The 12,767-nt window shown below is 63.6% G+C and overlaps 1 protein-coding gene across 1 annotated transcript; it reads right to left on the bottom strand.

Annotated features, from left to right (window-relative positions):
- Positions 1 to 3,265: 3,265 nt before the first annotated feature.
- Positions 3,266 to 12,374, bottom strand: ASNS (asparagine synthetase (glutamine-hydrolyzing)). Its single transcript, XM_031940290.1, has 12 exons — positions 11,927 to 12,374; positions 9,369 to 9,606; positions 8,519 to 8,704; positions 8,306 to 8,407; positions 7,428 to 7,555; positions 7,104 to 7,230; positions 6,126 to 6,216; positions 5,527 to 5,652; positions 5,033 to 5,258; positions 4,623 to 4,904; positions 4,384 to 4,539; positions 3,266 to 4,016 (listed from the first exon to the last, which is right to left on the bottom strand). The coding sequence occupies exons 1-12, from the start codon at positions 12,173 to 12,175 to the stop codon at positions 3,807 to 3,809; spliced, it is 2,121 nt and encodes a 706-aa protein (XP_031796150.1). The 5' UTR covers positions 12,176 to 12,374; the 3' UTR covers positions 3,266 to 3,806.
- Positions 12,375 to 12,767: the final 393 nt, after the last annotated feature.

Here is a 12,767-nt window from a genome sequence, read left to right as displayed (position 1 = left end):
AATGCAAGTGAAATATAATCAAGACCTATGGACCATCATATGGCAATCATTAGATGGACTAAGACAGGAAGGAGCCGTCCCCTTTCTGGGCAGAGCTGATTCCCCATGGGGGATTTATATATAGCTCACCAAAACATTCTTCTGCACCAGCAGCCGCTGTAAACCCAACTAACTTCTGTCCTCCAAAGTGTCGTTCCTTGCATACACAAGGAAGTGCCTCAGACACTTAACACTACCCAGCTGTGTGACCTTGGGCAAGTCACTTAACCCCAATTATCTGAGCAAAAAAAAAGAGAAAGAAAGAACTGGGGTGAGGGAGAAATCACCCTCTGGTCTATGAACATGAGGAGCCATTCTTACACAATCACAAACAGTGACCGGGAGAGTTCTATAAAGTCCAGGCTAGCTCCCTGGAGGCCTCAGGATCAGTCAGAGTCAGGATTAATCAAAGTCCTTGGTCTTTAACAGGAGAAGTGAAGGAGGCAAGTAAGCTGCCACGTGGCTTGCCAAAGATGAATCCTCGACTCTGGAGTCCAGAGTCTCCAGCCTCTCTCCTCCTTGTCCTGCAGCCAAGTGACCCTGCCTTCTCCCCCTTGGGCCTCGAATCCTTGCCTCCGATTACCTCACCACCAAGCATTCAGCAAGCCCCAATCACGAGGGGAACCATCATCTAAATATATGCTTACAGAGCCATTATCTCACATCGAATGGGTAATTAGCCTTAAGTGCTCTGCTGTCTGATTCAAGCCCACCTTTTTCTCTACAGAGTTCAGAGAAAGCCAGTGCTCCGTGTGGAGGATGGAACAAGGCGACCCTGGTGTATATGTGGCTTCAGTGAGACTGTGGTTAGAACAGTCAAATGCTGAGGAACTGAAAAGGCCGGCGGACGAGGAGCCTGCCTCCCGCCTCGTGACACAGAAGTGAGGGATACGGGCACAATGTTGGGTAGCTTGTCAGGTGCCATCACTTTGCTGCATTTGTTGTATTTCTGAGCCGTTTTCTGTGTGACAACAGAGGATTCTATCTGCAGAGAGAGGGCGGACCGTGAGGAAGAAGCCTCCCCTAAATGAAAGCCCGATCTCCACAGCCGCTCCCCTCCCAAAGCTGCCTAGCAGCTCCTTCAGGATCATTGGAGCTAGCACAGTCTGGTGGGACTCAGTGGGACGAGATGACAAGGACATTTAGCCTCTTGAACCTCCAAATCGAGGACCAGACTCTACCCTCAAAGAGGAAATCCCATGAAATGTGATGTGCCTTTTATCTTCGGGGGCACCGCTCCTGCCTCCCAATAGCCTTGGGTACTGAAGAGTGAGCTGCACATTTCCACTGACCAAAGCTACCAAGGGGTACGCCAATAATGCCCAATGTGCACTGTTATTGGCTGCCCTGTGGTTCTCTGGGGTTCACTCCATCACCGGGCACCCAAAGTCCTTGGACCATGGGAGATCCAGGGGTCAGATCCCCAGGTGCCCCACAAATCAAGTCCACTCCACGGAGGCCGACGTAGGGAGGGATTCCTCCCAAAGCCCACGTTCAGCTCGCCCATACCTGCCCCTGCTCCAGCTCAGATTCTCCCTGTGCTTAATCCTTTCTAGAGTATTGGAGAATACACAAGGGACGCCAGCTAGGCAGAGGGTGGGATTTCCCTTTTTTTTCTTTTCCAATTTTTAAACATTTTTCTCTGAAGTTTTGAGTTCCAGATTGTCTTCGTCCCTGCCATTCCCCAGCCCTCCCTGAGACGGGGAGCCGTCTGACATGCGTTATCATCCACATATTAGTCACTTTGTAGAAGACTCAGAGGAAAGAAAGAGCAAAATCGCCTGCCCGGGTCTGTAGTCAGACATCAGTTCTCTCTGGAGGCGGCTGGGGCTCCAGCCTGAGCCCGTTTGCCTTAGCTCTCGAATGCTGAGCTAGCCAAGTCGTCGCCAGTGCTCCCACGCCACGAGGCTGTGGCTGCGCCGTGTTCTCTGGTTCCCTTCACTTTGCGTCTGTTCCCAGAAGTCTTCCCAGCTTTTTGGAGCTCACGCCGCTCCTCATTTCTCACAGCACGGGAATGCAGTGGGATTTTTCACTGTGAGCTGAAAGGAGGCTGTGGGGTCGGGGTGCCAGGGCTGGTGGAGGCGGCTGCCAATGCTCAGGGGCCGCCAGACCTGCCCAGCACCATGGACAGAGCTCCGGACACCAAACACGGGATGGAGGCTGCCCTCTGTCCCAGAGGGGTCTGGGAGGCACGGGGCTCGTGGACCACCACCAGCAGTACCTCCAGACTTGCCCAGTACCATGGACAGCGCTCCGGGTATTGGGGGTTCTTCCAAAGCATGGCCTCTGGACACGGAGCACACCAAACATGGGACAGAGGCTGCCCCCTATCCCTCAGAGGGTCTGGGAGGCGCTGGGGCTCATGGACCACCACCAGCAGTACCTCCAGACCTACCCAGTACCATGGACAGCGCTCCAAACAAACATGGAATGGAGGCTGCCCTTAAGTCAGAGGGATCTATCTGGGCTCAAACCTCACCTCTAACACTCACGCTAACACTCTGAGGGTCACTTCAGGACTCTGAGCCTCAGTTTACTCATCTGTAAAATGGGAATAATTACCCCTGGGCTGCCTATCCAACAAGTTAGTATGTGGATTACCTGCAATAATGAGTGTAGAGCATCCTTTAACTCCTAGTACTTTGACTATCAGCTCCCCTCTGGAACCCCACTCTTCCCCAGAAGCTGCTGCTTTCTGCACCCTTAAGAGCCACAGTAACTGATTGTTGATCTCGGTCCGGGACCAGCCAAGGCAAGCGCTGCAGGTCCAGATCTGATGGGAGCCCCCCAACAGCTCTGGGATGGAGGTGCTGCCCTTATCCCCATTTTACAGATTTAAGGGACTAGCCCAGGGTCGTCAAGCTACTAAGTGCCTGAAGACTGGAACTCCCATCTTCCACTCGCTCTAATGTTCTCCATCGTACCTGCCCAGAGCCACAGACCATCCCAGGAAAACCTACAAACTCCTGCTCGCCCCAGCTCGGCGCCTTTGTGCAGACTGTCTCGTGCAGGGAGGAACGTCCTCCCCACCCTCCCCTCCCGCTGTGCTCTGCCCCCTGCCCCCCTCCCACACCTCCCCCTGTATGTCCTGTACGCACAGGTCAAGAGACAGTCGCCTGCCCTCTCCTGGGGTAAAGGCCCCTTGGGAACGGGCCTGGGGGACACAGAAGAGCGTCACCGGCGCTCCTCTAAATGCTGTGAGTCCCACGAGAAGCACAGAGGCCGCTCGGCTTTGAAAATGGTGATTTTATTATATGCTTTTAGACAGTACAAAGTCCGGAAGATTTGTGGTTCCTCGGACAGTCCAGTTCCTGTTCCAGTGGGGCCCGTTTGCTGCGAGTCGCCAGGTTCAGAAGGACTTCTTTCTGCTTTGCCCTGGTATAAGCTCAGCCCGAGCCCGGCGGTGACGGGGCCGGTTCTGCAGCCGCCCCGGGACCGCCGACTCTCAGAGACTGAACAGCCGGGACAGGCGCGGGTCCCGTAGCCCGCCTTGGGTCCCTGAGGACCAGGCTTCCTGCGCCCCTTGCGCCTCCTGGGGACAGGCCCCGTCGCCCCGCCCCCGCCCCACCATGGGCAGCATCCTTATCCACCGTAACTCAGCTATTCGGTGTCCTTAGACCCTTGTGCGAGGGAAGCACAGAGAGGACACCGGGAAACAGCCTGCGTGGCATCTGGCTGAAAACTTTATTGGGCTGCGCGGGTACAGAGCGGGGAGGGCCCCTGGCCGCCGCCTCCCGGGAGCCGGGGCCGGCCTGGCCCGCCCGGGGCTACTCCTTGGCGGCCGACTTGTAGTGCGCCAGCGTGCGGGCCGAGGGGTCGCTGGCCTCGATCCACTTGGGCATCCAGTAGTGCGGGAGCCAGTCGGCTCGGCCGGGGTAGTGCTTCTCAAAGAGTTGCCGGTAGTAGTAGCCCTCCTTGGTCTTCGGAGTGTTCAGGGGAAACTTTTTGGCAGCGTTCTCCAGCAGCGAGTCAGAGACCTGCGGGGGGCAGGGGAGGGGGGGTCAGGGCAACGCCCGGCCCAGACAGGAGCTGCGGTCCCTGCTCGTGGGCGCGGGAGGGGCCTCTCTGACGGCAGCGTTACGGGGGGGGGGGGGAACCCGGTGCGGATCCAGCACCTGCAGGCCCGGCCAGCCCCATCTCCCCACCCCCCGAGCGAGACAAGCAAACCGGACAAATGGTCTGGCTGACCGCCACTGGGAGTCCTAGAGAACTCAGGGCCCTCAGGGGCAGAAGGGCCATCCACAGCCCCCCAAAATCTCCAATGGCGGCCTGCCCCGACCCGGGCCGGCGCTGCTCCTCCTCCCTCCCTCTTGGCTAATCTGTATCCCCCGCCGGTCCCAGGACCTGATGCTCGATGTGCTCCTGGAGGATGGTGAACCAGGACTTCTTGACGGAGGTGAGGCCGTCGCTGAAGGCTTCCTTGGGCCGCCAGAGGATCTCCTTGGGCAGCAGGCCGCAGTCCTGAAAGGCCTCCCGCAGCAGGTGCTTCTCCACCCCGTTCTGGAGGGAGAGAGCCGCTGAGTCCGGGCCTCGCCCCCCCCCCCGCCCTGCCCCGGGGGGCCCCTGCAAGCCTGGGCCGGTACCTTTGGGATCCGCAGCTCTGGGGGCAGCGACAGGTAATAGGAAGTAAATCTGTGGTCCAGAAACGGGACCCGCAGCTCTAGGCTGGAGAGAGAACAGAAGTGGGGAGAGGGCTGCACCCCCAGCCCCGGCGCCTCCCCGAGGCCCTGACGCGCTTCTGACCAGGGGCGGCCGTGAGTTACGGTCCCGCTGCTGGGGGCGGGGCTGGGCAGCAGAGGCTCCCCTTCTGCCCAGCTCCTTCCCCACTGGCCCGGCCTGGGAGGCCACAAGCATGGGTGAGGCACCTACTGTGTGCACATGAGGCGCAGCAGCCAGGGCCACCAGCAGAGGGCGCCCCCCCGGCAGGTCTCACCTGGGCCAGCGGACACAGGACGGTCAATTAAGAAAGTTGGGACTGTCCCCTGCCCCTGGCCTTGTCCTCCTGTCCCTTGGACACTGCCCCCCGCCAATGGCGGGGCTCCAGGAGCTCTGGTGGGCCCCCCCCCGCCCGGCCCGGCCACTGGCCCTCGGACATCCTCATTCCGGGCCCTCGGCCCATCCCAGGTGGCTCAGCAGGGACTTTATGGGGCGGCCCGAAGGGAGGGGGCCCAGGGGAGGCATGGGCCCTGGCCGAGGGTCCCGTGAGCCCCAGATACCCACTAGGGGGGGAAGGGCCCTCCTAGAGACATGAGGGCACGGCAGAGACGCCCCCTGGGAGTCGGAGGCACCTTGTGTCGAGGGGGGCCCAGACCCCTCAGGCCATCCAGGACCCAGATGGGAGGAGCCCCAGCGGTCCCACCAGGGCCCCTCCCAGGGGAAGCTTCAGCCCCCCCTCCTCCATCTGCCTCGAGGCAGAGAAGGAAGGCAGACCCCCCCAGGCAGCCTATCTGAGCTGGTCTAGCTGCCTGGGGCTCGACCGGTGCTTACCCATGCCGGGGGTCCGTCCCGAGGACGAAAGAGGTGAGCCCTTCAGAAGCCTTTACTTCCTCCTGGGTCTCGGCCGAGGGTAATGGAGAGAGTCTGGAGTTTTCCAGGGGGGTTCCTCTACCAATCCTGTTTAAGGGGAGGGACGGAGGGAGGAGGAATGGAGAGAGGAGGGCAGGAGGGAGGACTCCCAGGAGGGAGGAGGGAGAACTCCCAGGAGGAAGGGGGGAGGAGGGATGGAGGGAGGACTCCCAGGAGGGAGGAGGGAGGAGGGATGGAGGGAGGACTCCCAGGAGGGAGGAGGGGAGAGGGAGGACTCCCAGGAGGGAGGAGGGAGCCAGGACTCCAAGGAGGGAGGAGGTACAGAGGGAGGAGCCCAAGGAGGGAGGGCAGGAGCTGGGGCAGCTGCTGGGACACAGCCCTCTCTTCCTGCAGACTGGGGCAGGGCAGGCAAACTGCCCGGGCTGAGGGGCAGCGCCGGCGCCTCAGAGGGGAGGCCCGAGCCCGCGGTCAGCCCCACACCGGGCCAAGTGCCAGCGCCCCCCACCCCCCATCCTGGGGCTGAGGAAGGGCCCAGGGAGCCGGGGGCTGGGGGGGCCCACCTGGTGGGAGAGACCCTGGGTGACTTCCCGAGCCCCTCTCCCGGAAGACGCAACGCTGCCGTGTTTTGGATGTACGGAGACCGGTACATGCCTGAGGGGGAGGGGAAAGCCCATTGGCGCAGCGGAGCGGGTGGGGCGGGGGCGGGGGGGGGGGGGGGGGAGGGGCGGGTTTGGGCGGGGCGGGAGTCTGGGGCCCGAGGCTCCCGGAGACCCGAGCCGGGTCCCCTCGGTGCGCCCTGGGCCGTGCAGCTGCCTGCCGGGGAGGGGAGGAGGGGCAGGGGGGGGGAAGGGGAGGGGGGGGGAGCCCGGGCCTGAGGCCGCCTTTGTGTGAGGGTCCTGGGCCGGGGGAGGGGCGTGACAGGGGCGGGCTGGGGGCGTGGCTTAGGGCATGATGGGGCGGAGCCCGGGCCTGAGGCCGCCGGAGAGGGCCCTCGGGCCCTGGGCCGGGGAGGGTGGCGGGCCGGGGGGGGGCGGGGGGCGGGCAGGGCGATGGGGCGGAGCCCGGGCCCGAGGCCGCCTTTGGAGAGGGTCCCTCCGCGCCCCGGGCCGGGGGGGGGTGGCGGAGGGGCGGGCTGGAGGGGGGGCAGGGGCATGATGGGGCGGACCCGGCCCGAGGCCGCCTTTTGAGAGGGTCCCCGGGCACCCTGGGGCCGGGGAGGGTGGCGGATGGGCGGGCGGGGGGGGGGGGCACGGGGGGCGGAGCCCGGGCCCGAGGCCGCCTTTGTGAGAGGGTCCCCTCGGTGCGCCCTGGGCCGGGGGAGGGGCGTGGCTGGAGGGGCGTGGCTGGGGCGTGGCTGGAGGGGTGTGGCTTAGGGCACGATGGGGCGGAGCCCAGGCCAAGGCCACCTTTGTGAGAGGGTCCCCTCCGTGCGCCCTGGGCCGCTTGCAGCTGCCTGCCGGGGGAGGGGCTGATCGCTGTGGGAGGCGCCCCCGGACCCCCTCCTCCCCCGCCAGGCCCGGGCCCGCCATTTCACGCACCGACGGACGCTCGGACGGTGGTGATGTCGTAGGTCTCTAGGGTGAAGATGACCTTGTCCAGGGCCTGGAGACCCTCCTCGGAGCTGAAGAGGACCTCGTGGTGCTCGCTCCCAATGTGGGCCGCCACCTGCAGGGGGGAGCCGGGATGCGGGGGGCCGGGAGAGCGCAGGAGAGGCCGGCCGGGGGCAGACTCGGCCCTCCACCCCAGAAGGGGGCAGACTCCGCCCCCCGCCCAGCAGGGGGCACTCGGCCAGCAGGGGGTAGACTCGGCCCTCCGCCCCTTGGGGCACCATGTTGGCCCTCCCCCTGCCCCGCCCCGCTGACCTTCCGGGCGGCCAGCAGGTCCGGGCTGTCCTCCATGCCGATGGCGAAGGTCTGGAGCGGGTAGGAGACCTCGGCCTCCTTCAGCTGCTTCAGGAGCGTGGCGGCCACCAAGCTGGAGTCCAGACCGCCTGAGGAAGAAGCGCGGCTGTGGGAAGGGGGCGGGCGGGGGAGGGGGGAAGGGGGAGGGGAGGGGGAGGGGCCCAGCGGAGGCGGGGGGCGGGGCGGGGCGGGGCAGCAGCCGCCAGGGGCGGGACCGGGCAAGGCCGCCACGTGCCAGCTCCCATGCTCCGCACGGGGTTCGGGCGAAAGGCGGCGCCCGGAGTCAGAGCCGATGAGCAGCGGGCGCTCAGCCCGAGGGCCGGGGCGGGGGGCCCCGGGGGACTGGGGGGCAGGAGGGAGCCCCTGGAGCCGGGGGCAGGGACTTCTTCCTGGGCCAGCCCGGAGCCGGGCGCTGGGGAAGAGAAGGGCGAGCGGCGGGGAGCCGGGGAGGGGCAGGGAGAGGTGACTCAAAGGATGACTCAAAGCAGGAGGGCGCGGAATGCCCGCCCCGGCTCCTGGGGGGCTGCCGCCGGCCTTCCCCAGCCCGCCGTCCCCAGCCCGCCGTCCCCAGCCCGCCCTCCCCAGCCCGCCGTCCCCAGCCCACCCTCCCCAGCCCGCCGTCCCCAGCCCGCCGTCCCCAGCCCGCCGTCCCCAGCCCGCCCGGGGCTTCAGCGGCAGGGGGAGGGCCCGGGCGCTTCCCGAGGGGCTCTGGCAGAGGAGCCCGGGCCGTGAGCGCAGGGAAGCCCGGCCCCGCCTCCCTCCTGCAGAAGCAGTGGTGGCCCTGTGGCCCAGCGCAGTCCTAGCCGGACCCCCTCCCCCCGGACATCCCGCCCCTTCACCTGACAGGAGGCACCCGATGCGCCGGTCCGTCATCAGGCGCTTGCGAACCGCGCGGTCGAAGAGCAGCCGGATGTTGCCCTTCACTGTTTCAAGATCCAGGCCTGGAAAGAGCAGATGAGGTGAGGGGAGCGTCCCGAGGGCCCCCCTCCCCCCTGCACCCATGGGCCCACGCTCAGCCCCTCCCCCACCACCCCAACCCCCACGGCTGCTACCTGAGGAGAGCTTCTCCAGGGGGTCGTAGAGCGCGTGGAGGGGGGGGTCCCGGCACTGGTGGAACTTCACCAGCTCCACAGACACCACCTTCCCGTTGGTCTTCAAGTCCAGGACTTCGTAATGGCCGGGGGGGAAAGGGGTGATCTGCAGCTGGGGGGCCGCGGGGTGCTTCAGGTTGACCAGGCCTGCGGAAGCGGGGGACGTGAGGACCGACTCTCAGAGCGACAGACAAAAGGCACCCGCCTGGGGGGGGGGTCCTTCACACCCAGCCAGGGTCCTGCTCCCCCAGGCCAGAGCCACGAGGGCAGGGCCACGGTGCCCTGACCAGGACGGGGGCAGCAGGACCCTGGACCGGAGCCCGCGGGGCCAGGCTGCTGGAGCCACACCCAGGCCTTGGCTGGCAGCCCCTGCGGGGAGGAGGATGACTGAGAGGAAAAAGCCCCCCATGGATCAGGCCCCCAGCTCCGGGCCTGGCACTTAACCGCCTCGTGGGCCCTGGCCCATTATCTGCCGTCATGGGGACCAAACAGACGTGAGCAAGCTCATGGGCGGTCTGTCCCAAACGCTACCCACTGAGCCCCTGATCTGGGGTCTCAGGACAAGTGATGAGGGTGGTGTGGTGCAGGGGCCACCGGGATCTGAGGGGCCACATGAGGCTCAGAGGGCTCTCCCAGCCCTGAGGGGCTCCTGGGGGGCTCCTGGGGCCAGCCTTGCCTTGAGGACGGGCCGGTGTTTGGGCGCCCGCCTTCCTGTGTGTCCTGAGGGGTCCGGCGGGCCCTCCAATGGGCCCTGTTCCCCACCCTCCCCCGTACGTATGGGTGCCCCCCAACATTTCCCATCCCCCCCTACCTTTGGCTTCAGAGCACACGGCCAGAAATCCTTCATCCGTCAGCGCTTTAAACAGCGGCCGGACGCCAAACGTGTCCCTCCCCAAGAACACCTTGCGGTTGGCAGTGTCCAGCAGGATGAAGGCGAAGACGCCATCCAGCATGGGGGCCGTCTGCTCGATGCCCCCTTTGTTGTAGAGGTGGAGCAGGATCTCCCCATCGACCTGTGTCTGGTACTCAAACCCAAAGTGCTTCTGCAGCTGGGGGGACACGGGACAGAGAGGGGGGACGTCGGCCCGGCACCCGCCAACGGCCTGCAGACTAGGCTGGTCTACACCGGCTGCCCTCCTCCCCCCTGCAGGAGGCAGGCCGGCCCCCACGGCCCAAGCTCAGGACAGCCACAACAGGGCGCCTGACTGGGCCTCCCGTGAGCAGGGCCTGGAAGAACAGCAAGCCTGGGGCTGCGGAGGCCTTACCCCACCGGTCCCGCGGTGGCTGGGGGAGCCCCGGTGACCAGAGCCTGGGGCCTGGGGTCAGGAAGCAGCTGGGTGATCCTGGGTAAGGCACTTAATCTTTATCTACCCCAACTGTAATATGGACCCGTGTAAAAACTGCACCTCCTCTGCAGGGCTGCTGGGTGTCATCCTAGGGGACACTGGGGAAAGATGTCTGGCAAATCTGTCAAGTGTGAGTCAGCGCCGTCTGCCTTTGTGTCCCCGCACTCCGTATGTGCCACATAAGTGCTTGTTCCCTCCTCTCTGCCCATCTGTGGTCAGCACCCCCCCTCCAGGGCCTCCTCAAGAGCCCCCCATATTGCCAACAAGGGGCAGAGCTTGATAGAGTCGGGTTAGGGTTAGGATTAGAGCCTGGAGGCATTTAGGGTTAGGGTTAGAGGGCTGAGCTTCCAGGAGCCACCTCCTTTCCCAGCCCCCACCTCAGGCACAGAACTCTGAAGGCCCGAAGGCTGGGGAAGGAGCTGACAGATTCAACTCGGCCATTTCTAATCTGAGCATACTGAGGAGGAAAGGAGGAAAGGGGGAAAAGGAAGAGAGGTGAGTGGAGGGAAAAGGGAAAAGGGAAGGGGGCAGGACAGGAGGGGAGAAAGAAGGGAGAAGGAATGGGGGAGAGGAGAAACAGCAGGTTCCCCTGTGAGGTGAGGGAGAGAAGAGGAGGTGAAGAGGAGGGAGGTGAGAAGAAGAGAAGGGAAAAGGGGAAGGAGAGAGGGGGAGGAGAGGGGAGGGGAGGAAAGTGGCAGAGTCAGGTTGCACCTAGAAGCTCTCCTGCCCACTGGCAGAGAACAAAGACAAGGAAACAGCCTCAGGAGTGCCCATGGCACCTCAGGGAGGGGCTAAGTAAGAACCTGTGATTGGGTCTAGAAGGGGGCGGGGTGAGGCAGTGGCCTCCAAGACAGGTGAGATGCTGATGAAACCCATCAGCTGTTCAGGTGGCTGAGAGGGACCGCAAACCAAAGGTCCCACCCAGGCGAAGCCAGAGCCAACTCAAAAGCCCTGGGGAGTAAATTCAATCCAGCGCCCCTAGGGGAGCTCAATGCAAATCAACTCGATAAATATTTATTAGATATCCATAGAGCGTGTGGCAGAAGCCAGTCCTTGCCCTCAGGGAGTTTACCAACAAATGGAGGAAGATCATGAAAACAACTACGTACAAAGTAATCTAAGAGAGATAAGAAAAACGGGAAAAAGAAAAGGAAGGGAAAGTACTGGAGTTAAGGAGATTGGGAAAAGCTTCCTAAAGATACTGAGATTTTAGTTGGGACTTTCTCTTCCCGCCCCCTTCCAGTAAGCTATAGCAATAGTCCAAGCCTTGAGGGTGAGCATCAGGGGTGGGGGCAGGGTTAGAGAGAAAAGGGGGGGAGTGAGTTTTGAAATCCTAGAGAAATGGTCTAGAGGTGGGAGAAGTGTAATAGATGAGAGACAGGGAGGTGATGAAGACCACAGAGATAGAAAGGTGAAATGGACTGGACAGAGTGGGGGAGGTGAAATGGTCCAGAAAGGTGGGGGAGGAGAAACAGATCACAGAGATTCGGAGGTGAAATGGACTGGACAGAGAGGTGGGAGAGGTGAAATAGATCGCATAGATAGAGAAGTGGAATGGACTGGACAGAGTGGGGGAGGTGAAATCCACCACAGCTGTCTAGAAGGTGAAATGGTCCAGAAAGGTGGGGGAGGAGAAACAGATCACAGAGATACGGAGGTGAAATGGACCAGAGAGGTGAGGGAGGGGCAATAGATCACAGAGATAGAGGTGAAATCCACCACACGTCGGAGAGGGGAAACGGACCGGGCAGAGGGTGGGGGAGGTGAAACAGATCGCAGATAGGGAGCTGAAATCCACCCCAGACGGAGGCAGCTGAGGTTTCGTGCACAGGCTTTGGCACCATATTTGGCACTCAGTTGGGGGCCTTGGATACGCGAAGGGGAAGGGGGAGGGGCCAAGGCAAAAACTGAAGCCGTCTCCCCGGGAGGGCTGAACCCCCCCCCAATCCCGGGTCGGGGGAAGGCGAGCCGGAACGTGACCCCAGCCCCCCGGGATATGCCCGGGCCCCTCCTCACTCCCCACCTGCCGGTGGTTGTAGATCTCGCCGTTGTAGCACAGCCACAGGGAGGGGAACTTCTGCAGGCGGAGGGGCTGCATGCCGGACACGGGGTCCACCACGGCCAGCCGGTGGAAGCCGAAGCAGCAGTTGGTGAAGCCGTGCACATTCTCGAAGCGAAAAGCGTCGGGGCCCCGGTGGGCGACGCTCATGGCGCTCAGGTATTGCGCCGACAGGCCCTCATCGCTGCCGAACAGCGCCCAGATGCCGCACATGGCCGAGCCTCAGTTTACCCCGGATGACGGAACTCTTCCGGACCGCGCGCGTGCAGCGAAGGCGTCTGACCGAGTCACCGCCGGGCTAGCCTCCGAATGAGCCCAGGCGGCCAGGACAGAGGGGCGGGCCGGGGTGGACCCGGCCCACCCTCTTCGGTCTCAGCCAGGTTCCCGCCCACCTCCCCGGCTCCACCCCCTCTCCCCTCCCCCTCCGCTGCCTGGCCGCCTGGGGGTCTGATGCAATACCCGGGCCCACGTGGAGGCTGCTGCAGAAGGAGCGCTTCCGTCAAGGGAAGATGACGTGTGGAAGAAGCTCTGCCCAGTGCCGGGCCCCACCCACCCGGGAGGCGCGTGCGTGGCCGGAAGTGAGAGTAAGCCGTCGAGAGACCACTTCCGTCACGAACCTGACCCCCGATCGGACTCAAAGTGTCCCCACTTTGGGGCCCCTCGCGGTCCCGGTGTCCGGTATAGTGCCACAGGGCTCTGCCCTTTGCCTGGGGCAGTGTGACTCTTCGGTCGGTGGCCAGGCTAACACAGTTCGTGACCCTTGGGTGCGAATAATCATCTTCACCGGCAGAAGGGGCGGGGCTTG

This window comes from Sarcophilus harrisii, chromosome 5, assembly GCF_902635505.1.
Source record: "Sarcophilus harrisii chromosome 5, mSarHar1.11, whole genome shotgun sequence".
Classification (NCBI taxonomy): Eukaryota; Metazoa; Chordata; class Mammalia; order Dasyuromorphia; family Dasyuridae; genus Sarcophilus; species Sarcophilus harrisii.
This window is presented reverse-complemented; position numbering and strand designations above follow the sequence as displayed.

Excerpts from the sequence above, each read along its gene's own strand:
- ASNS (XM_031940290.1), bottom strand. The coding sequence starts at position 12,175 with ATGTGCGGCATCTGGGCGCTGTTCGGCAGCGATGAGGGCCTGTCGGCG. Across the intron at positions 7,556-8,305 it reads CATCGGGTGCCTCCTGTCAG|GCGGTCTGGACTCCAGCTTG; the intron begins GTGAAGGGGCGG and ends CTTCTTCCTCAG. Across the intron at positions 5,259-5,526 it reads GGGACGGACCCCCGGCATGG|TGGGTATCTGGGGCTCACGG; the intron begins GTAAGCACCGGT and ends TTCCCCCCCTAG.